Source organism: Oncorhynchus clarkii, chromosome 25, assembly GCF_045791955.1.
Source record: "Oncorhynchus clarkii lewisi isolate Uvic-CL-2024 chromosome 25, UVic_Ocla_1.0, whole genome shotgun sequence".
NCBI classification, from domain to species: domain Eukaryota; kingdom Metazoa; phylum Chordata; class Actinopteri; order Salmoniformes; family Salmonidae; genus Oncorhynchus; species Oncorhynchus clarkii.
Window position 1 is genome coordinate 11005364 of NC_092171.1, and position 25863 is coordinate 11031226.

At 41.8% G+C, this 25863-nt stretch overlaps 1 protein-coding gene across 1 annotated transcript; it reads left to right on the forward strand.

Moving 5' to 3' along the window:
- The first annotated feature begins 2272 nt into the window (after nucleotides 1-2272).
- Nucleotides 2273-10317, forward strand: LOC139384015 (uncharacterized). The gene is made up of 4 exons (XM_071128644.1): nucleotides 2273-2657; nucleotides 4045-4310; nucleotides 5110-5317; nucleotides 5399-10317. Exons 3-4 carry the CDS (start codon nucleotides 5151-5153, stop codon nucleotides 6237-6239), a joined length of 1008 nt encoding a protein of 335 aa, XP_070984745.1. The 5' UTR covers nucleotides 2273-2657; nucleotides 4045-4310; nucleotides 5110-5150; the 3' UTR covers nucleotides 6240-10317.
- The last annotated feature ends 15546 nt before the right edge of the window (nucleotides 10318-25863 follow it).

Below are 25863 nucleotides of genomic sequence, written 5' to 3' on the forward strand. Positions count from 1 at the left end.
TTTATCTCCCGAGTGTAGTCCAAATTCAGTTTGGCTTTGGCTGCTTTAAGATGACTCCAGGAGGTGCTGTCTAGGGATTGTTTATGTATTTTTTCACAGCATTCCAGCTCCCTCTCAAGATCTAGCCTGTGTGCTTCCATTGCTTTTTTCTTAGAGGAAGCATATGCAATTAGATGACCTCTTAGTGTGGCTTTAGCAGCGTCCCACATTGTGGCCGGAGAAACAGGAGAGTCTTTATTGTCTTGTGTGTAGTTGTCTATCCATGTAGTTACCAATGTATGGAACTCGTCATTTGATAGCATGGAGGTGTTGAATTTCCAGCTCTGTCTCACTCTTTGGATGTTTTTGCAGAGGTCAAAGCAGAGGTGGACAAAGGCGTGATCTGAAAGTGCTATGGGTCCGATTGTACATGTGGCTGAATTTATGAAACTCTTTGGGATAAAAATGTAATCTATACGGGAGTAGGTGTTATGGACATTAGAGTAGTATGTATAGTCCATAGATGAGCTATTATTCTCTCTCCAGATATCTATCAGTCCCATCTCTTTAGTAAGAGAGTTCAACATCTTTGCAGATCTAGGATTTGTGGTGGGGACTTGAGATGATTTGTCTAGGGTTGGGTTAAGGGTACAATTAAAATCTCCGGCCACCACGCCAAAGGAGACACAATGCTCATTGAACAGGGTTATAATTTTTGACATGAAGGCAGGAGTATCTGTGTTAGGGGCGTATATGTTTAATATAGTAATTGGTTGACCATATTACCCAGTTATCAAAATAAATCTCCCCTCCGGATCAGATATGTTTTTGTCAATTATGAATGGAACATTTTTATGGATAAGTATGGCTGTGCCTCTACTGTTTGATTTGAAAGATGAGAAATACACCTGTCCCACCCAAGCTCTGCGGAGTTTGGCATGTTCAGCATCACAGAGGTGTGTCTCTTGTAATAGCGCAATGTCTGCTTTTTCCTTTTTTAGTGCACATAGTATCTTTTTTCGTTTTATTGCATGCCCTAGACCATGGCAGTTCCATGTCAATAGATTTAAGGTACTAGTCATCGTCATCGAGCAGTAATCGAACTTTAGTGCAAGTCATCGCTGGGTAAAAGTGGATAGTAATTACAGCTGCGTTCACATAAAAGGAAAATAAATGGTGTACATAAAATAATAATCTCTGAACACCCCAGCCGAGTTCCCAAACAACTCGACACATCCCGTTGGATCTATTACCCCCCCGCTCAGTCTCAATTCTGTGTTCCGAATAAAACAAAAACCGGGAACAGTTAGCAACGCACAACGTCTCCTTCTCCCCACCAAAGAAATGCCTCATCCTCTACACCCCGCATTGAGTAAATAACACAGTTGCCCTCGTCCAGACCCCAGTAAAAGAGGGGAGAAAAATAAAATCAATAGCCCAGCCTACATATGCCTCCCCCAAGGGACATAGGGAACCCCAGGTAATAATAGCAACAACAAAAAAACAGGGAAATAAAAGTAGGCTGAAACATTAGTAGGCCTAGGTTAGGCTATACAGCCCATCCCTCTCAGTTAAAGGACAATAAGTATAAATTGGACGGCTATAATGACATTTAGGGGGTGGATCTCTGGATATCGGCTATATGTCGTCTTACCTGCTTTAGTAATGGCATTAATCGCATTTAGTCATTGGTCTGTTTCTCATTGGCCAGGATTGTCTTTCAAAAAACGTTTTGCCTCTTCGGGAGTTTTGAAGTGTCGCAAGGCTCCTTGGTGAAGAATCCTGAGCTCGTTTGGGTATTTGAATCCCCTGAAGATGCCTCGGTCAATGGAGTATTTCTTCACTTCGTCAAATTCTCGGCGCTTTCGGCGTATTCCAGCTGACAGGTCCTGGTGTAAAGCGAGTTTGGCGTTTCCCACTGTGATGGTGTTGTTTTTCGCCGCCTGTAGGACTCGTTCCTTGTCGGTGAATCTCAGGAAACGTATGGTGATTGGGCGCGCTGGTTGTCTGGCTGCTGGTGGGGGCCTCAGTGCTCGGTGAGCTCTCTCGAGTTCTATGGGCCTGTCGGTGGGCAGGTGGAGCCACTCGGGAAGTTTGTCTTGCAGGTAGCGGATCAGTGGCATGTTTCCCTCTTCTTTTTCGCCCAGATTGAATAGAACACAATTATTCCTTCGCCCCCTGTTTTCCAGGTCCTCTGTTTTCTCTTCCAGATGCTCGATTTTCTTTTTAGCATATGCTATTGTTTCCATGGCATCTGTAAATAAGTTTTCCATGGATAGGATTCGCCCCTCTGCCTCGTCCAGGCGCCCTGCGTTTATGGTTATCTTGTTGTTGATGTCAGGCAAAGCGTTTTCCAGGATTGTCACCTTGCCCCCTATCGCACTGAGCTGAGAATTAATGGCATCTAATTTAGTGTTTAGTTCTGTACGTTGGGATCTCAACTCAGAAAGGATGTCTTCGACAGAGTGCGAGCTTGGCATTCGTTGTGCCCCGTGGGGGAGCGGGTTCTCTTGCTCCTGGCTAATGGCGCTAGTTTTTTCTGAAGCTAGCTTCTTCTTGGAGGCTTTTTCCGTCGCTAATACTCGAGTCCGGGTAAAAATGTCACCTGTAGTGTCGCCTTTTGTAGCCACCATGACTTTTTCTTGCTAAAGCTAAATGAGTGTGAACTTGGAGTGGAGGTAAGATTAGGAATTGGAAACTACTTGTGGGGAGCTCTTAGTTCATGCGGCCATCTCGTTCAAGGGTCACGTGATCTGTTGTGTCTTTTTTAACCTTTATTTAACAAGGCAAGTCAGTTAATTAAGAACAAATTCTTATTTTCAATGATGGCCTAGGAACAGTGCCTGTTCAGGGGCAGAACGACAGATTTGTACCTCGTCAACTCAGGGGTTTGAACTTGCAACCTTCAGGTTACTTGTCCAACGCTGTAACCACTAGAGCTACCCTGCCGCCGTCTACGGAATACATAAATAAAATGTTTTTGTTTTGTTTAAATATGTGTATAAAATATACTTTCCTGTACAGTAGGTAAATGTAAGAAATCCAGAAAGCATGAAAAAATGTTTTTGTAATGTCTAAAATAAAATATATGCATATAATATTTATTTGTCTGTACAGTAAGTAACGTAAATGCAGAAGCAATAAGAATTGTAAATTATGATAGAACACATCAAATTCATGTGAACATGAGGACACAAAGGAGATATTTAATTAAAATATCATATTTTAATACATTTTTAATGCTGAAAAAATCTATGTATGGCAAATCCAATTTGGGAAAATGGCCTGTTGGACAAAAATGAAAAAAATAGTTAACATCCTTGCTACTTCAGCCATTTGCGATGTTAAAGTCAAATCACAGTTAATGATGAATGGATACAATTTGGAAGGATTTTCCAGAGTCATACCTCAGTAGTGTAGAGTGTCAGGTGGCACAACCATTGGTGCCATGAGGTCAAAGTGTGAAGGAGGGAGCAAGCCAGAGAGCTGTCTAGGAAGCAGTCCAGCCCCATGGCTTGGAGGCTTTGAGTTGGTCCCATCATTGTAATGCATTGTGGGGTATCTGCTGCCCCATAGACCTGCTGGCAGTGGGAAAGGTGTTAGCAGGTGACCACCAGGGACATCTATGATTGGCTGACACAGTCTTGGTTAAACCACATGTATTCTAAAGCAATATTCACCTGCTTTCATAGAGTAGGGATTCACTCCTTTGGGGACACTGCCAGTGTTCCCCTGATATCCATGTGTCCCCATCGGTGGAGGTGGTGGTACACACTTGTTCTGTAAAACACATCAACACATTTTCCAAATTGTTGGTAATATTAGCACAGTTGAAATACAATGGTTGTTCACTGTTTTTAATTGAATTTAAGTGTGTACTTCAGCCTTGGGCTCAGTTTTGTTAACCCATCTGTGCAGAGTTGGATCCCAGACAATCTGAGGAAGAAGAGATTAGCAATGTGAAGCAAGTCACAATTTATTTTTATTTTTTAAATCCACTCAATTGTCTCTACATAGAATATAGTGTTAATAACCAGTTCCTTACAGATCTGTCTTTGTCCTCAGGTAGATGAACCTCCTTCTTATTAGCTCTTCCACTCCCAAAGACCCAGCTGAGCCAGCCTCCACTGTTATTGTGAACAGCAGGGGTCTCGGGCTCAGCTACCGGCCGGGTGCCAGTCTGGAACTGAGGGTTGGCATCGGAGTGTTCCGGCTTGGTGATGGACATCATAGCAGGATGCTCAACATATCTAAGTCGGACATCTGTAATAAGTGGGAGAAGTCAGGCCACTCTGCTCATGTCACCATACAGAACAATTACTAGCTGACAGGTAGGAACGTCTTGCTCTGATACTCTGTTACAACCTAATCTTAACCTACACGCAGTCACAGGGATTACTGGGAGGTTACTCCAGGACTCTGCCACCGCATTGTTTTGGTTGCAAAATGAAAAATTCCCTGCATATTATGTGAGGGCTTACAAATGTGACCAATCACCAAACTATTTCTGCATAAAATAGTCACATCACAATATTATCGCATAGAACTGACAATTATCACAGTACAAAAAGAGGGCTCGCAATTTCAACCAATCACCGCACATTTACTGCATAATATGGTTCAATCAAGCGACACATCAACACAGTTTTTTCCCTTGTCAGTGCATTTTTGCAACAAATTGGACAAAACAATTGCATATTGCAATGCAAAATGTCATAATTGTCGCTGCAAAATCTAGCATATTTATCTGCAAATATGAAAAAAATTCATGTGAAATCCTGGAGAGATTCACTGGAGTATGAAAATGTATAGACTCACTACTGTAAGTCGCTCTGGATAACAGTGTCTGCTAAATGACTCAAATGTAAAAGTACAATGGAGCTAAACATTTTTATGTAGAAAATGCATGAAAGTATTACAGCTATACACTCACATGAGCCATACATTTGATCTATCACAACTTATTCTCACAATAGTAATTTCTTTACTAATTAGGTAAGGTTAAGTGACCTCTTCTCTTGGAATAGAAATCCACAGGTGGAGTACACGCTCCACCATCCCATTTCCACAGTGGTGCCAACATGGGGATGATGGAAGGTGGTTGTGGATGAATGTTTTCATTCTTCACAGGGACACTGGCTGTGAGGAGGATCTCCTCCCTCTCTTCAGGGATGAGGCCTGATGCTCGGAAGATCCCCTCCCTCTGTGCAGGGACACTGGCTGTTTGGAGGATACCCTCCCTCTGTGATGGGATGAGGCCTGATGCTCGGAGGATCTCCTCCCTCTGTGCAGGGACACTGGCTGTTTGGAGGATACCCTCCCTCTGTGATGGGATGAGGCCTGATGTTCGGAGGATCTCCTCCCTCTGTGCAGGGATACTGGCTGTTTGTAGGATACCCTCCCTCAGTGGCGGGATGAGGCCTGATGCTCGGAGGATCTCCTCCCTCTCAGCAGGGACACTGGCCTTTGGGACGATCCCCTCCCTGTGCGCAGGGACACTGACCATGGGGACTATTCCCTTCCTCTGCGCAGTGACACTGGCCATCAGGTGGATCAACTCCTTTTGTGCAGGAATGAGGCCTGATGCTCTGAGGATCTTCTTCTTCGGCACAGTGATTGAAGCTGCTGGAAGAATCCCCTCCCTCTGTTCAGTGATGCTGGCTGCTGAGAGAATCCCATCCCTCTGTGCTGGGACACTGGCTGTTCGGACATTCCCCTCCCTCTGTGGCGGGATGAGGCCTGATGCTCGGAGGATCTCCAACCTCTCAGCAGGGACACTAGCCTTTGGGACGATCCCCTCCCTGTGCGCAGGGACGCTGACCATTGGGACGATTCCCTTCCTCTGCGCAGTGACACTGGCCATCAGGTGGATCAACTCCTTTTGTGCAGAAATGAGGCCTGATGCTCGGAGGATCTTCTCCTTTCGCACAGTGACAGTAGCTGCAGTAGCTGCTGGAAGAATCCCCTCCCTCTGTGCAGGGACACTGGCTGTGAGGCGGGTGTCCTCCCTCTCTTCAGGGATGAGGCCTGATGCTCGGAAGATCTCCTCCCTCTGCACAGTGATGTTAGCTGCTGGGAGAATCCCCTCCCTCTGTGCAGGGACACTGGCTGTTTGGAGGATACCCTCCCTCTGTGACAGGATGAGGCCTGATGCTCGGAGCATTTCCTCCCTCTGTGACGGGATGAGGCCTGATGCTCGGAGGATCTCCTCCCTCTGCACAGCAACTTCGGCTGCTGTGATGATCTGCAGGTATAAATAGAGCATAAATTAATTAATTCCCTAAAAAATCAACCACTTGGAATCTATAACATCATTACACTGAGTATATTAAACATTAAGAACACCTTCTCTTTCAGTGACATAGACAAATCAGGTGAAAGCTATAATCCCTTATTGATGTGAATTGTTAAATCTTCTTCTCAGTGTAGATGAAGGGGGGGGGGGGGGGGGGCAGGTTAAAGAATGATTTTTAGACAATTGAGACATGGATTGTGTATGTGTGTCATTCAGAGGGTGAATGGGCAAGACCAAAGATTTAAGTCCCTTTGAACAGAGTATGGTAGTATGTGCCAGGTGCACCGGTTTGGGTCAAGAACTGCAATGCTGTTGGGTTTTTCAGCTCAACAGTTTTCCCTGAGTATCAACAATGGTCCACCACCAAAGGGGGGAAACTCAATAGGAAGGTGTTGTTAATGTTTTGTTCACTCAGTGTAGATCAATCCCTAGCATATACTTCCATTTGCATGTGTACTGATACTGTAAATACACAAATTATATTAATGTTATCTACAATATATTATAATACCGTAAGTCTCCCTGCTGCAGGGGCATTTCCTCCTACAATTTTGAGCTGATTTTCTTCACTTTAGCAATATTTTGTATCTTTGTTAATTTTAATTGTAATTGTGTTTGGAAAGGTACTGTTACTACAGGAGATGATGCTATCATAAAGCATTTGATGTAAGTATGTAGGACAATTACCCATAATGCTCACTGACTGAACATTCAAAATTACCATGGCAATTATTGACGCATTCACATGCTTTCGGAAACTTGGAACCTCAGAGTTAAAATGAATGTAAGTTATTAGCGTAGAGCTTCCTACTGGTTGATTCTGATACTTCACAAGTGGGAAACCTGAAATCCTCATTCCATAACGACTTAGCGAGTCAGAGAGTCAGAAATGTCCGAATTTTCTAGTTCCGACTTGAAGGGCCTTCTATGATGTAGGGCAGGTCAGTAACCAAATTATTTTACTGTCCCCAGTCGCACACAGACTTTTATGGTCACACAAGTTGCCACTCATTCAAAATGAGTAGCCTAACAATTATTTACGTGGCCCCAGGTACATTTGCAACCAAATTATTTTTGTGTGAGAAATCAATAATAGTTGCACACATAGGGTAACAGTGAGCAATGAGCAAGATAAGCATAGACGGGAAGTTGACAATAGCTTATTATTAGTGTAAATAAACTGTATTTCTATGGTTGCAGTCCTCAAAGATTGAATTGCATTGAATTGAATTAATCAGATCCAATGATTTACCGCCCGTAGGGTGGGGTACCGCTAGTCATCATTATTATAATCACCATCTCAATCATTATCACCATACCATCATAGACGTATTCTTCTGTATCTGAGACTCATCTGACACTACCTTAGATATGGCAGTCTGCAACTCAATACACTGCCCCTGCATGGTGTTCAGCGTCCCCTGCATGTGGTTAATCGAATGCTTAACATCGTTCAGCAGGATCTGAATCTCAAGCCTGCAAGAAATCAGGTGGTTCAACATACTGAGATGACGAGAGCCTTCAGACCATGCCCATTGGACCATCTTTAGGATTCTTTCTCACTTAACACCAATCTTATTAGGAATGTAACTTTGTGCAGAAGATGTTACTATAGTGTTATTTAGAAGAAAAAAAGTGTACTTTGTCAGGTGCCAAAAGGGTGACGGCATGTCTCCCTGCTCCAGTGAGCTCTGCTGACAGGTCTTGCTCACTGTTGGAGGAACGGGAGCCAAATTAGAGGAAAAATATCTATGGTTGTTCAGCAATGAAACATTCATGGCATAATGGGGATTGTTCTTCCCTGTGAAAAGAATAAAAACAGCTGGGGTTTACTTTCTCACTTTTAGATAATGTAATACAATCTTTGAACCCATCAGAAGTGTAGTGCTTACCTCCATGAAAATGTTGGTCCCTGTTATTTTGGGCGGCATTGTCCCAATGTTGACCACTAGTTCCAACTTGTGATGAGAAGGTCTTGATGAAACGATCAAGTCAACATTTTGTTAGACATTTCAGAGATAGCATTAACAGTTGTACATGAGACAGTGCTTCCAGATATTGAGGTATCTTCCTTCTGAGGTATGTAAAAAAAATCTGGTGTGTGAGTACTCACATGAAAGGTATCCATGATTCTTGGTCAGAAGCTGGAATTATTGCTATACAGCTTTCAGGCGACTTTATGTCTTGGGCCTGGATGAATCATTGAAATACAAGTAATGTGAATTTGTGATGCATAATTGCCATTGTAATTTGGAATATTCCATCAAAGTTATTTTTTTGACAGTCAAAACAACTAACTCTTACGATTAATCACTTAACTTGAGTAATTTGAGTTAACGGAAATAGCTACTTTATATTCTGACCAGACACTGACTTGTGCAATGCCTAATGCATAAACTATGCGTGTTATTGGCTCATCATAGTATATAGCCGAGGGTCTCATAGTCCAAAAACAGCATTGGTCATTGGACTGCTCAGTCAAAACAACAAATTTACGATTAATCACTTGACTGGAGTAACTTGAGTTCGGGAAACTAAAACATTAAAAGTAGGCTATAGCTTGACGCATATTCTTACCTTGGACAAGCTATCCAAAAGGCCTAACCAGTCGTGCGTGAAGATACCGTTAGGCAGATAAAAGCGCGGTACGGTTTGAGACACGGTATTGTGAATCTGTCACACTGATATAAAAGCACGTTTTCATTTATGATTTACACTGTAGAATGACCTGCAAGCCAATCAGAATCGAGTTTTAAACTACACGGTGGGTTCCATGGAACGTCACAAACATAATTGTCCACTTGCGTCACAGATTAAAGTCACTGAACATGGGTTTAATAGCTATATTGGCTATATGTACAGTAAATGCACATCGTATTGAATTGAGATTACACCGACTGCACCACTGAAACTATTTAGCCTAATCCTTTGAGGATCATATGTCAAATGTCAGAATCATGGCACATGAAAACATAATGAAATTGACTGCAGATTATACAATTCACTGTGACACAATATCCATGTAATTTCAATTAAATTACGTTGAACCAACGTGGAATAAACATTGAATTGATTTATGTGCCCATTGGGAAGTGATCAAATCGAAATGATTGAATACATACAGTATTACAAAGAAAGAGCTCGAAAAAGTCTAATTTCCCTGGGCCACCCAAAAGAAAAAATGTATGTACGCATTACTGTAAATCGTTTTGGATGAAAGCGTCTGCTTTCAAATCTCTGACTCTCACACATATTTACAATCTCGCGATGTTTATTTCTGGCGCTTTCACGTTGCGGGATTTCGTGAAGTAATTGATGCGCAGGAGAGCTTCATGAAATCAGCGACATTAACGGTTCCAAATCGAGCAAAAAGCTTTAAATTAAAAGTCCATCGTTCACAAATTGTGGCATATTTTCTGTTTCAAGATGCGTTCTGTTAAGTTTCTCTGATCTCTGAAAAGTAATTTAGGTTTTCAATATTCTTTATTAAATAATATCTGGAATAATAGTTTAATTTCCATTCCACTAGATGGCACTATCCCCTATGCTACTCCCTGTCAGGGGTCCGAGGATTCTGAAACAAAATAGTGTAGGCTCTTGAAACGCATCGGTGTGTTGGTAGATGTGCTGTACATTGTTATAAACACTTATTACACTGCTATAGACTTATTATCAATGTCACTCCCTGTTATGAACACATATTACAGTATAAATGATGATCCTGTGTAGAGCATGCCGATCCCACCACCAGGGTTGTGGGTTCGATTCCCGGGGAAACCCATACGTAAAATGTATGTGCAAATGACTGTAAGTCGCTTTAAATGAAAGCATCTGCTAAATGTCATATATTATGATTACATTGTTTAAACAACAGACCTACAATGTGAAAGTCTATTGCTTTTTCAAATGAATATTTGTGTTGGAACTTGACATCAGTTGGAAAGGCAGCACATGTATCTGTTGAATTACTACCTGATTCAAAAGTTGTGGACAGAAATGTGGGTATACTATAATACAAGTAAAAAATAAAATAATGACAAGCACATCTTGTTCTTTTTGAATTCAGGTTTTATTAAGTCAGGGTAGCTTGGTGATCGTGGCTATGTGTAACAGCATTGAGATCCCCTCTGGAAACAGAACTGAATTGAGTATTACTAAACCAATATACCCTCAACTATACAGACACACAGCAATGTAGTGCTGCTGACCTGGGTTCCAGACCCACTAGGGGAGTCACCCTGCAGACCCACTAAGGGGCGGCACGTAGCCTCAAGTTTAGATCATTGGGCCAGTTACCGAAAGATTGCTGGCTCAAATACCGGAGCCGACAAAGTGAGAAAATAAGGCACTTGTGGGTGTCTCAGAGGGAGTTGGGATATGCAAAAAAACAACAATTGTGTGTAAGTTAAAATGCTCCATCATTCTTGTCAATGCAGGTTCGTAGTGTTGTAATACTGTTGTAATACTGTAGCTACTATTTGACTGGAGTTGGGTCTTGATAGGAGCGACTGAGTAAGGAGTAGTAAAGCCCCTGCCAACCAGGACCTCTCAACCCTCCTGTTCTAAGTCCTCTGTGAACTTCCTGACCTTGAATAAGACCTCCATGTTGACTGTGGGTTGCGTGGTGGATAGTGAGCACAGCACGTCAGACTGGAGGGCAGAGGGACACACACAGAAGACAAACAAAATCATGAGCATGGTTCAGAAATTACACAAATGTGAGAGTCAGTTTGAAATGCCTGGATGTGTATGTTGAAACAGCATGTTCCAGTATGTTTGTGAGCAGTGAATGTGAGTGGGTCTGTGCTGTGAATGTGTGTTTCTCACCATGCAGATGATGGGCTCCAGCAGCTTGTCGCTAGGCACATCCATCCAGGTCAATTCTATGGCTGCCGGGTCACCTGGCGAGCACGGGGTCAGAAGGTCATCCACCATCAACTGACTGGTGGCACAGGATGTCCCTCGCACCTAGAGTACCATCACAAACAACAAAATATCTTAAAATCTCCTAAATTGTAGAGAAAGAGATACACCTTTAGTGTGCTGTACAGAGTGGACTTCAATAGAGTTACCATACAGTATTAGTAGAAACGTTTTAAATAAATCACAAATGACTGAAATGACAGTATAGACAGAGAGATAGTCCTATGTTTTCATCTTATTATATTTCTACAATGCCAAAACAGTGTGTGTTATTTGCAACGAAACTGTCCCTGTTTGAAACAACAATATCCCCATATGCATCAGAGTCACGTCTTTCCCAGTTATTCCTATTTTACATCTTGTTTCTAGCATTAAGTATCGCGGACCAAAGCGTTGTTATAGATAACTGTATATAATCACATCTGTTTCATTTTCCTCAAAATATTAAACTAATAGTGGGTAGGCCTGTACTTTTTGCCTTTTTCTTTAAGAAAAGGTAGGCCTATGGCATACCCTCTCATACACACTAACTTCAAGTCTTAACAGACACAGAGGTGGGCTATTTAAAGAGTGCATGGCGGGTGGAGGAATTGACTAACATATCTATGGATATAGCAGCCTATAGCCTAATTTCATCAGTCAAACCGGTAGGCCTGCCTCTTATTTCTTAAATAGGAAGAAATAGGCTCCAACACATATCCCTAATTAAAATGAAGACGTTTAAAATGAATGATGTTTACTCCAATTTGCCTACTTTCAGCACCATGAGCTGTCCATTTCCGATTGATTGTGCCGTGGCTGCTGCTTCAAGTTTCAGCACCACAATGTAAGTTACTTGAATCTGACTTCTTGTGAGGTCAATAACTCTGATAAACCTTTTTTGATATCCTCAGAGGACCGTTATTATCATGTTTTAACCACTCCTTCATTATTACTGAAACACGATTCAAAGTGGTAAATATAAAGATCCAGTCCATAAAAAAATTGGAGGCCCCTTAAACTTCAGTGTTGTGATGCAAAAATGCTAGCAAAATGTATAGCGCATAGAATTAAAAAGGTGTTGTCGGACATTATTCATTCTAATCAGACAGGTTTTTTACATGGACAATATATTGGAGATCATATAAAGCAAGTACTGCAACCAATAGAACACTATGAAAAATCAGGGAAACCAGGCCTGCTATTCATAGCTGACTTTTAAAAGGCTTTTCATAAAGTAAGACTGGAGTTTATATATTAATGCCTGGAACATTTCAATTTTGGACAATCTCTTATAAAATGGGTTAAAATCATGTATAGTAACCCTAGGTGAAAAATAGTTGTATGCTGAGAGTCGGGAAGCAAGTTCAGGGAATTAATACATTTAATTAATATATAAATGAACAAAACAAGGAACACAAACAGCGCACTGGCATGAAACAGCAACAATGACTAATGGGGGTAGAAACCAAAGGGAGGGACATATAAAGGGCAGGTAATCAAGGAGGTGATGGAGTCCAGGTGAGTGTCATAATGCGTGTAACGCTGGTGACAGGTGTGCGCCATAACGAACAGCCTGGTGACCTAGAGGCCGGAGAGGGAGCACATGTGACAATAGTAAATAATGGCTACTTCTCATAAAAGAAGGTTGTCCACTATCGGCATATCTATTTATTATGGCCATCGAAAAGTTAGCTATTAAAATCCGATCCTACAATAATATCAAGGGATTAGAAATCCCACCACCTGCCAACCCCTCTTTACACTGCTGCTACTCTCTGTTCATCATATATGCATAGTCACTTTAACCATATTTACATGTACATTCTACCTCAATCAGCCTGACTAACCGGTGTCTGTATGTAGCCTCGCTAGTTTTATAGCCTCACTACTGTATTTTTCACTGTCTTCTTACTGTTGTTTTTATTTCTTAACCTACCTATTGTTCACCTAATACCTTTTTTTTGCACTATTGGTTAGAGCCTGTAAGTAAGCATTTCACTGCGGTATTCGGCGCATGTGACAAATAAACTTTGATTTGATTCATGCTGTTCTGTGCTGATGGCTGTTGGAGAGGGCAGCGGCAGCTGAGTAAGATGGGGCCTTTTATGGCCCTGCCTCTGGGAGCCTGTCTGCTTGTGACATGATGAGAGAGTGAGAGGGCCTTCCTGTAAGATATTTTGTGCTACAAACATACTTCTATTTGAAGAGGTTTTTGACCATTCAGGGACCTACTATCAAACAGTCATGAAATCATAAAAAATTATTGTCTACACAAAAGAATGTGAATTTGGTCCCCCCAATTTTTTTTTGCCAAGTTATATGCATGAAAATAAAGATGCTTTAAAATATGTGACATTTTGGAGAGATTTTTATGGATACATGTCTATTTAGGTAGGTTTGTTATAAGATATCTGCTCCATTTTTGGGTCCCATGTTGACAAGATGTTGGGGAATCACTGGAGGGAAATATTGACCAACTGAGCATCTCAGTGTACATCTCAATAAACACAATAGGTGTTTTGTTACATTTCAGTCTTCTGTGAAATATTTAAAGTGTCATATTGGGATGCAAACTCAAAAATGTAAACTCTATCTGACATGTTACTGTTTTCTTATTTTTTAAGCCCCTGACCATGTGTGTGAGGTGTATACAGGATGTACATAAATGGGCATAAACACGTGGCACAGAAAATAAAAATATTGACATTTAGGAATTGAAAATGCATCTAAATATATTTCGTTGTGTCTTTTTAAGGCAAGGCAAGTCATTTAATTAAGAACAAATTCTTATTTTCAATGATGGCCTAGGAACAGTACCTGTTCAGGGGCAGAACGACAGATTTGTACCTTGTCAACTCTGAACTTTGAACTTGCAACCTTCAGGTTACTAGTCCAACGCTCTAACCACTAGGCTACCCTGCCGCCGTCTACGGAATACATAAATAAAATGTTTTTGTTTTGATTAAATATGTGTATAAATTTACTTTCCTGTACAGTAAGTAAATGTAAGAAATCCAGAAAGCATGAAAAAATGTTTTTGTAATGTCTAAAATAAAATATATGCATATAATATTTATTTGTCTGTACAGTAAGTAACGTAAATGCAGAAGCAATAAGAATTGTAAATGATGATAGAACACATCAAATTCATGTGAACATGAGGACACAAAGGAGATATTTAATTAAAAGATCATATTTTAATACATTTTTAATGCTGAAAAAAATCTATGTATGGCAAATCCAATTTGGGAAAATGGCCTGTTGGACAAAAATGAAAAAATAGTTAACATCCTTGCTACTTCAGCCATTTGCGATGTTAAAGTCAAATCACAGTTAATGATGAATGGATACAATTTGGAAGGATTTTCCAGAGTCATACCTCAGTAGTGTAGAGTGTCAGGTGGCACAACCATTGGTGCCATGAGGTCAAAGTGTGAAGGAGGGAGCAAGCCAGAGAGCTGTATAGGAAGCAGTCCAGCCCCATGGCTTGGAGGCTTTGAGTTGGTCCCATCATTGTAATGCATTGTGGGGTATCTGCTGCCCCATAGACCTGCTGGCAGTGGGAAAGGTGTTAGCGAGGAGACCACCAGGGACATCTATGATTGGCTGACACAGTCTTGGTTAGACCACATGTATTCTAAAGCAATATTCACCTGCTTTCATAGAGTAGGGATTCACTCCTTTGGGGACACTGCCAGTGTTCCCCTGATATCCATATGTCCCCATCGGTGGAGGTGGTGGTACACACTTGTTCTGTAAAACACATCAACACATTTTCCAAATTGTTGGTAATATTAGCACAGTTGAAATACAATGGTTGTTCACTGTTTTTAATTTAATTTAATTTAAGTGTGTACTTCAGCCTTGGGCTCGGTTTTGTTAACCCATCTGTGCAGAGTTGGATCCCAGACAATCTGAGGAAGAAGAGATTAGCAATGTGAAGCAAGCCACAATTTATTTTTATTTTTTAAATCCACTCAATTGTCTCTACATAGAATATAGTGTTAATAACTAGTTCCTTACAGATCTGTCTTTGTCCTCAGGTAGATGAACCTCCTTCTTATTAGCTCTTCCACTCCCAAAGACCCAGCTGAGCCAGCCTCCACTGTTATTGTGAACAGCAGGGGTCTCGGGCTCAGCCACCGGCCGGGTGCCAGTCTGGAACTGAGGGTTGGCATCGGAGTGTTCCGGCTTGGTGTTGGACATCATAGCAGGATGCTCAACATATCTAAGTCGGACATCTGTAATAAGTGGGAGAAGTCAGGCCACTCTGCTCATGTCACCATACAGAACAATTACTAGCTGACAGGTAGGAACGTCTTGCTCTGATACTCTGTTTACAACCCAATCTTAACCTACACGCAGTCACAGGGATTACTGGGAGGTTACTCCAGGACTCTGCCACCGCATTGTTTTGGTTGCAAAATGAACAATTCTATTATTATGTGAGGGCTTACAAATGTGACCAATCACCAAACTATTTCTGCATAAAATAGTCACATCACAATATTATCGCATAGAACTGACAATTACCACAGTACAAAAAGAGGGCTCGCAATTTCAACCAATCACCGCACATTTACTGCATAATATGGTTCAATCAAGCGACACATCAACACAGTTTTTTCCCTTGTCAGTGCATTTTTGCAACAAATTGGACAAAACAATTGCATATTGCAATGCAAAATGTCATAATTGTCGCTGCAAAATCTAGCATATTTATCCGCAAATATGAAAAAAATCCATGTGAAATCCTGGAGAGATTCACTGGAGTATGAAAATGTATAGACTCACTACTGTAAGTCGCTCTGGATAACAGTGTCTGCTAAATGACTCAAATGTAAAAGTACAATGGAGCTAAACATTTTTATGTAGAAAATGCATGGAAGTATTACAGCTATACACTCACATGAGCCATACATTTGATCTATCACAACTTATTCTCACAATAGTAATTTCTTTACTAATTAGGTAAGGTTAAGTGACCTCTTCTCTTGGAATAGAAATCCACAGGTGGAGTACACGCTCCACCATCCCATTTCCGCAGTGGTGCCAACATGGGGATGATGGAAGGTGGTTGTGGATGAATGTTTTCATTCTTCACAGGGACACTGGCTGTGAGGAGGATCTCCTCCCTCTCTTCAGAGATGAGGCCTGATGCTCGGAGGATCTCCTCCCTCTGTGCAGGGACACTGGCTGTTTGGAGGATACCCTCCCTTGGTGGCGGGATGAGGCCTGATGCTCGGAAGATCCCCTCCCTCTGTGCAGGGACACTGGCTGTTTGGAGGATACCCTCCCTCTGTGATGGGATGAGGCCTGATGCTCGGAAGATCCCCTCCCTCTGTGCAGGGACACTGGCTGTTTGGAGGATACCCTCCCTCTGTGATGGGATGAGGCCTGATGCTCGGAGGAGCTCCTCCCTCTGTGCAGGGACACTGGCTGTTTGGAGGATACCCTCCCTCAGTGGCGGGATGAGGCCTGATGCTCGGAGGATCTCCTCCCTCTCAGCAGGGACACTGGCCTTTGGGACGATCCCCTCCCTGTGCGCAGGGACGCTGACCATTGGGACGATTCCCTTCCTCTGCGCAGTGACACTGGCCATCAGGTGGATCAACTCCTTTTGTGCAGAAATGAGGCCTGATGCTCTGAGGATCTTCTCCTTTCGCACAGTGACAGTAGCTGCAGTAGCTGCTGGAAGAATCCCCTCCCTCTGTGCAGGGACACTGGCTGTGAGGCGGATGTCCTCCCTCTCTTCAGGGATGAGGCCTGATGCTCGGAAGATCTCCTCCCTCTGCACAGTGATGTTAGCTGCTGGGAGAATCCCCTCCCTCTGTGCAGGGACACTGGCTGTTTGGAGGATACCCTCCCTCTGTGACAGGATGAGGCCTGATGCTCGGAGCATTTCCTCCCTCTGTGACGGGATGAGGCCTGATGCTCGGAGGATCTCCTCCCTCTGCACAGCAACTTCGGCTGCTGTGATGATCTGCAGGTATAAATAGAGCATAAATGAATTCCCTAAAAAATCAACCACTTAGAATCTATAACATCATTACACTGAGTGTATTAAACATTAAGAACACCTTCTCTTTCAGTGACATAGACAAATCAGATGAAAGCTATAGTCCCTTATTGATGTGAATTGTTAAATCTTCTTCTCAGTGTAGATGAAGGGGGGGGGGGGGGGGGGGCAGGTTAAATAATGATTTTTAGACAATTGAGACATGGATTGTGTATGTGTGTCATTCAGAGGGTGAATGGGCAAGACCAAAGATTCCCCTTGAATCCCTCTGTCCCTTTGAACAGAGTATGGTAGTATGTGCCAGGTGCACCGGTTTGGGTCAAGAACTGCAATGCTGTTGGGTTTTTCAGCTCAACAGTTTTCCCTGAGTATCAACAATGGTCCACCACCAAAGGGGGGAAACTCAATAGGAAGGTGTTGTTAATGTTTTGTTCACTCAGTGTAGATCAATCCCTAGCATATACTTCCATTTGCATGTGTACTGATACTGTAAATACACAAATTATATTAATGTTATCTACAATATATTATAATACCGTAAGTCTCCCTGCTGCAGGGGCATTTCCTCCTACAATTTTGAGCTGATTTTCTTCACTTTAGCAATATTTTGTATCTTTGTTAATTTTAATTGTAATTGTGTTTGGAAAGGTACTGTTACTACAGGAGATGATGCTATCATAAAGCATTTGATGTAAGTATGTAGGACAATTACCCATAATGCTCACTGACTGAACATTCAAAATTACCATGGCAATTATTGACGCATTCACATGCTTTCGGAAACTTGGAACCTCAGAGTTAAAATGAATGTAAGTTATTAGCGTAGAGCTTCCTACTGGTTGATTCTGATACTTCACAAGTGGGAAACCTGAAATCCTCATTCCATAACGAGTTAGCGAGTCAGAGAGTCAGAAATGTCCGAATTTTCTAGTTCCGACTTGAAGGGCCTTCTATGATGTAGGGCAGGTCAGTAACCAAATTATTTTACTGTCCCCAGTCGCACACAGACTTTTATGGTCACACAAGTTGCCACTCATTCAAAATGAGTAGCCTAACAATTATTTACGTGGCCCCAGGTACATTTGCAACCAAATTATTTTTGTGTGAGAAATCAATAATAGTTGCACACATAGGGTAACAGTGAGCAATGAGCAAGATAAGCATAGACGGGAAGTTGACAATAGCTTATTATTAGTGTAAATAAACTGTATTTCTATGGTTGCAGTCCTCAAAGATTGAATTGCATTGAATTGAATTAATCAGATCCAATGATTTACCGCCCGTAGGGTGGGGTACCGCTAGTCATCATTATTATAATCACCATCTCAATCATTATCACCATACCATCATAGACTTATTCTTCTGTATCTGAGACTCATCTGACACTACCTTAGATATGGCAGTCTGCAACTCAATACACTGCCCCTGCATGGTGTTCAGCGTCCCCTGCATGTGGTTAATCGAATGCTTAACATCGTTCAGCAGGATCTGAATCTCAAGCCTGCAAGAAATCAGGTGGTTCAACATACTGAGATGACGAGAGGCTTCAGACCATGCCCATTGGACCATCTTTAGGATTCTTTCTCACTTAACACCAATCTTATTAGGAATGTAACTTTGTGCAGAAGATGTTACTATAGTGTTATTTAGAAGAAAAAAAGTGTACTTTGTCAGGTGCCAAAAGGGTGACGGCATGTCTCCCTGCTCCAGTGAGCTCTGCTGACAGGTCTTGCTCACTGTTGGAGGAACGGGAGCCAAATTAGAGGAAAAATATCTATGGTTGTTCAGCAATGAAACATTCATGGCATAATGGGGATTGTTCTTCCCTGTGAAAAGAATAAAAACAGCTGGGATTTACTTTCTCACTTTTAGATAATGTAATACAATCTTTGAACCCATCAGAAGTGTAGTGCTTACCTCCATGAAAATGTTGGTCCCTGTTATTTTGGGCGGCATTGTCCCAATGTTGACCACTAGTTCCAACTTGTGATGAGAAGGTCTTGATGAAACGATCAAGTCAACATTTTGTTAGACATTTCAGAGATAGCATTAACAGTTGTACATGAGACAGTGCTTCCAGATATTGAGGTATCTTCCTTCTGAGGTATGTAAAAAAAATCTGGTGTGTGAGTACTCACATGAAAGGTATCCATGATTCTTGGTCAGAAGCTGGAATTATTGCTACACAGCTTTCAGGCGACTTTATGTCTTGGGCCTGGATGAATCATTGAAATACAAGTAATAATGTGAATTTGTGATGCATAATTGCCATTGTAATTTGGAATATTCCATCAAAGTTATTTTTTTGACAGTCAAAACAACTAACTCTTACGATTAATCACTTGACTTGAGTAATTTGAGTTAACGGAAATAGCTACTTTATATTCTGACCTAGACACTGACTTGTGCAATGCCTAATGCATAAACTATGCGTGTTATTGGCTCATCATAGTATATAGCCGAGGGTCTCATAGTCCAAAAACAGCATTGGCCATTGGACTGCTCAGTCAAAACAACAAATTTACGATTAATCACTTGACTGGAGTAACTTGAGTTCGGGAAACTAAAACATTAAAAGTAGGCTATAGCTTGACGCATATTCTTACCTTGGACAAGCTATCCAAAAGGCCTAACCAGTCTTGCTTGAAGATACCGTTAGGCAGATAAAAGCGCGGTACGGTTTGAGACACGGTATTGTGAATCTGTCACACTGATATAAAAGCACGTTTTCATTTATGATTTACACTGTAGAATGACCTGCAAGCCAATCAGAATCGAGTTTTAAACTACACGGTGGGTTCCATGGAACGTCACAAACATAATTGTCCACTTGCGTCACAGATTAAAGTCATTGAACATGGGTTTAATAGCTATATTGGCTATATGTACAGTAAATGCACATCGTATTGAATTGAGATTACACCGACTGCACCACTGAAACTATTTAGCCTAATCCTTTGAGGATCATATGTCAAATGTCAGAATCATGGCACATGAAAACATAATGAAATTGACTGCAGATTATACAATTCACTGTGACACAATATCCATGTAATTTCAATTAAATTACGTTGAACCAACGTGGAATAAACATTGAATTGATTTATGTGCCCATTGGGAAGTGATCAAATCGAAATGATTGAATACATACAGTATTACAAAGAAAGACATACAAAAATAGCTTCGAAAGGCTCGAAAAAGTCTAATTTCCCTGGGCCACCCAAAAGAAAAAATGTATGTACGCATTACTGTAAATCGTTTTGGATGAAAGCGTCTGCTTTCAAATCTCTGACTCTCACACATATTTACAATCTCGCGATGTTTATTTCTGGCGCTTTCACGTTGCGGGATTTCGTGAAGTAATTGATGCGCAGGAGAGCTTCATGAAATCAGCGACATTAACGGTTCCAAATCGAGCAAAAAGCTTCAAATTAAAAGTCCATCGTTCACAAATTGTGGCATATTTTCTGTTTCAAGATGCGTTCTGTTAAGTTTCTCTGATCTCTGAAAAGTAATTTAGGTTTTCAATATTCTTTATTAAATAATATCTGTCATAATAGTTTAATTTCCATTCCACTAGATGGCACTATCCCCTATGCTACTCCCTGTCAGGGGTCTGAGGATTCTGAAACAAAATAGTGTAGGCTCTTGAAACGCATCGGTGTGTTGGTAGATGTGCTGTACATTGTTATAAACACTTATTACACTGCTATAGACTTATTATCAATGTCACTCCCTGTTATAAACACATATTACAGTATAAATGATGATCCTGTGTAGAGCATGCCGATCCCACCACCAGGGTTGTGGGTTCGATTCCCGGGGAAACCCATACGTAAAATGTATGTGCAAATGACTGTAAGTCGCTTTGAATGAAAGCATCTGCTAAATGTCATATATTATGATTACATTGTTTAAACAACAGACCTACAATGTGAAAGTCTATTGCTTTTTCAAATGAATATTTGTGTTGGAACTTGACATCAGTTGGAAAGGCAGCACATGTATCTGTTGAATTACTACCTGATTCAAAAGTTGTGGACAGAAATGTGGGTATACTATAATACAAGTAAAAAATAAAATAATGACAAGTAAAGCCCCTGACACACAGCAAAGTGCTGCTGACCTGGGGACACTAGGGGAGTCACCCTCAACCCTCCTGTTGGGCCCAAGTCCTCTGTGAGAAAATAAGGCACTTGTGGGTGTCTCAGAGGGAGTTGGGATTGCAAAAAAACAACAATTGTGTGTAAGTTAAAATGACATTCTTGTCAATGCACAAGACCTCCTGGATGTTGACTGTGGGTTGCGTGGTGGATAGTGAGCACAGCACGTCAGACTGGAGGGCAGAGGGACACACACAGAAGACAAACAAAATCATGAGCATGATTCAGAAATGACACAAATGTGAGAGTCAGTATGAAATGCCTGGATGTGTATGTTGAAACAGCATGTTCCAGTATGTTTGTGAGCAGTGAATGTGAGTGTGTCTGTGCTGTGAATGTGTGTTTCTCACCATGCAGATGATGGGCTCCAGCAGCTTGTCGCTAGGCACATCCATCCAGGTCAATTCTATGGCCGCCGGGTCACCTGGCGAGCACGGGGTCAGAAGGTCATCCACCATCAACTGACTGGTGGCACAGGATGTCCCTCGCACCTAGAGTACCATCACAAACAACAAAATATCTTAAAATCTCCTAAATTGTAGAGAAAGAGATACACCTTTAATGTGCTGTACAAGAGTGGACTTCAATAGTTACCATACAGTATTAGTAGAAACGTTTTAAATAAATCACAAATGACTGAAATGACAGTATAGACAGAGAGATAGTCCTATGTGTTCATCTTATTATATTTCTACAATGCCAAAACAGTGTGTGTTATTTGCAACGAAACTGTCCCTGTTTGTAAATAATTAACATCTGAGCATGGTACTTTCAAGTTAGGCCTACCTTTCCACCCCAGACCAAGTAGGCCTACTGACGCAGATAAATGTAAGCTTCAACTGCTGGCTAATCTTCTTCCTTGGCTTAACCCAACGAGAGGTCACAAGTGTTTCCCTAAAAGCTGTCTGGGTTTAAATGTATTTTATTGTACAGAATGTGAATAGCTTAATTAATTGATAGTGTCAGATTCGATTATATCCAAAGCAAATGAAACAACAATATCCCCATATGCATCAGAGTCACGTCTTTCCCAGTTATTCCTATTTTACATCTTGTTTCTAGCATTAAGAATCGCGAACCAAAGTGTTGTTATAGATATATATATATATATAATCACATCTGTTTCATTTTCCTCAAAATATTAAACTAATAGTGGGTAGGCTGTACTTTTTGCCCTTTTCTTTAAGAAAAGGTAGGCCTATGGCATACCCTCTCATACACACTAACTTCAAGTCTTAACAGACACAGAGGTGGGCTATTTAAAGAGTGCATGGCGGGTGGAGGAATTGACTAACATACCTATGGATATAGCAGCCGATAGCCTAATTTCATCAGTAGGCCTGCCTCTTATTTCTTAAATAGGAAGAAATAGGCTCCAACGCATATCCCTAATTAAAATGAAGACGTTTAAAATGAATGATGTTTACTCCAATTTGCCTACTTTCAGCACCATGAGCTGTCCATTTCCAATTGTTTGTGCCGTGGCTGCTGCTTCAAGTTTCAGCACCACAATGTAAGTTACTTGAATCTGACTTCTTGTGAGGTCAATAACTCTGATAAACCTTTTTTGATATCCTCAGAGGACCGTTATTATCATGTTTTAACCACTCCTTCATTATTACTGAAACACGATTCAAAGTGGTAAATATAAAGATCCAGTCCATAAAAAAATTGGAGGCCCCTTAAACTTCAGTGTTGTGATGCAAAAATGCTAGCAAAATGTATAGCGCATAGAATTAAAAAGGTATTGTCGGACATTATTCATTCTAATCAGACAGGTTTTTTACATGGACAATATATTGGAGATCATATAAAGCAAGTACTGCAACCAATATAACACTATGAAAAATCAAGGAAACCAGGCCTGCTATTCATAGCTGACTTTTAAAAGGCTTTTCATAAAGTACGACTGGAGTTTATATATTAATGCCTGGAACATTTCAATTTTGGACAATCTCTTATAAAATGGGTTAAAATCATGTATAGTAACCCTAGGTGAAAAATAGTTGTATGCTGAGAGTCGGGAAGCAAGTTCAGGGAATGAATACATTTAATTAATAAATAAATGAACAAACAAGGAACACAAACAGCGCACTGACATGAAACAGCAACAATGACTAATGGGGGTAGAAACCAAAGGGAGGGACATATAAAGGGCAGGTAATCAAGGAGGTGATGGAGTCCAGGTGAGTGTCATAATGCGTGTAAGGCTGGTGACAGGTGTGCGCCATAACGAACAGCCTGGTGACCTAGAGGCCGGAGAGGGAGCACATGTGACAATAGTAAATAATGGCTACTTCTCATAAAAGAAGGTTGTCCACTATCGGCATATCTATTTATTATGGCCATCGAAAAGTTAGCTATTAAAATCCGATCCTACAATAATATCAAGGGATTAGAAATCCCACCACCTGCCAACCCCTCTTTACACTGCTGCTACTCTCTGTTCATCATATATGCATAGTCACTTTAACCATATTTACATGTACATTCTACCTCAATCAGCCTGACTAACCGGTGTCTGTATGTAGCCTCGCTAGTTTTATAGCCTCGCTACTGTATTTTTCACTGTCTTCTTACTGTTGTTTTTATTTCTTAACCTACCTATTGTTCACCTAATACCTTTTTTTTGCACTATTGGTTAGAGCCTGTAAGTAAGCATTTCACTGCGGTATTCGGCGCATGTGACAAATATACTTTGATTTGATTCATGCTGTTCTGTGCTGATGGCTGTTGGAGAGGGCAGCGGCAGCTGAGTGAGATGGGGCCTTTTATGGCCCTGCCTCTGGGAGCCTGTCTGCTTGTGACATGATGAGAGAGTGAGAGGGCCTTCCTGTAAGATATTTTGTGCTACAAACATACTTCAATTTGAAGAGGTTTTTGACCATTCAGGGACCTACTATCAAACAGTCATGAAATCATAAAGAACAGATATAGCCCCTGGTTCACTCCAGACCTGACTGCCCTCGACCAGCACAAAAACATCCTGTGGCGGACTGCAATAACATCGAATAGTCCCCGCGATATGCAACTGTTCAGGGAAGTCAGGAACCAATACACACAGTCAGTCAGGAAAGCTAAAGCCAACTTCTTCAGGCAGAAGTTTCCATCCTGTAACTCCAACTCCAAAAAGTTCTGGGACACTGTGAAGTCCATGGAGAACAAGAGCACCTCCTCCCAGCTGCCCACTGCACTGAGGCTAGGTAACACGGTCACCACCGATAAATCCATGATTATCGAAAACTTCAACAAGCATTTCTCAACGGCTGGCCATGCCTTCCGCCTGGCTACTCCAACCTCGGCCAACAGCTCCCCCCCCCCCCCCCCCCCCCCCCGCAGCTACTCGCCCAAGCCTCTCCAGGTTCTCCTTTACCCAAATCCAGATAGCAGATGTTCTGAAAGAGCTGCAAAACCTGGACCCGTACAAATCAGCTGGGCTTGACAATCTGGACCCTCTATTCCTGAAACTATCCGCCGCCATTGTCGCAACCCCTATTACCAGCCTGTTCAACCTCTCTTTCATATCGTCTGAGATCCCCAAGGATTGGAAAGCTGCCGCAGTCATCCCCCTCTTCAAAGGGGGCGACACCCTGGACCCAAACTGTTACAGACTTATATCCATCCTGCCCTGCCTATCTAAGGTCTTCGAAAGCCAAGTCAACAAACAGGTCACTGACCATCTCAAATCCCACCGTACCTTCTCCGCTGTGCAATCTGGTTTCCGAGCCGGTCACGGGTGTACCTCAGCCACGCTCAAGGTACTAAACGATATCATAACCGCCATCGATAAAAGACAGTACTGTGCAGCCGTCTTCATAGACCTTGCCAAGGCTTTCGACTCTGTCAATCACCGTATTCTTATCGGCAGACTCAGTAGCCTCGGTTTTTCGGATGACTGCCTTGCCTGGTTCACCAATTACTTTGCAGACAGAGTTCAGTGTGTCAAATCGGAGGGCATGCTGTCCGGTCCTCTGGCAGTCTCTATGGGGGTGCCACAGGGTTCAATTCTCGGGCCGACTCTTTTCTCTGTATATATCAATGATGCTTCTCATGCTGCGGGCGATTCCCTGATCCACCTCTACGCAGACGACACCATTCTATATACTTCCGGCCCGTCCTTGGACACTGTGCTATCTAACCTCCAAACGAGCTTCAATGCCATACAGCACTCCTTCCGTGGCCTCCAACTGCTCTTAAACGCTAGTAAAACCAAATGCATGCTTTTCAACCGTTCGCTGCCTGCACCCGCACGCCTGACCAGCATCACCACCCTGGATGGTTCCGACCTTGAATATGTGGACATCTATAAGTACCTAGGTGTCTGGCTAGACTCTAAACTCTCCTTCCAGACCCATATCAAACATCTCCAATCGAAAATCAAATCAAGAGTCGGCTTTCTATTCCGCAAACTAAAACCTCCTTCACTCACGCCGCCAAACTTACCCTAGTAAAACTGACTATCCTACCGATCCTCGACTTCGGCGATGTCATCTACAAAATTG

Bases quoted from the DNA above. Each gene is read 5' to 3' on its own strand.
- LOC139384015 (XM_071128644.1), top strand. From the start codon at position 5,151: ATGAGGCCTGATGCTCGGAAGATCCCCTCCCTCTGTGCAGGGACACTG. The intron at 5,318-5,398 runs GCCTGATGTTCG...TGGCGGGATGAG, and splicing joins TCCCTCTGTGATGGGATGAG to GCCTGATGCTCGGAGGATCT.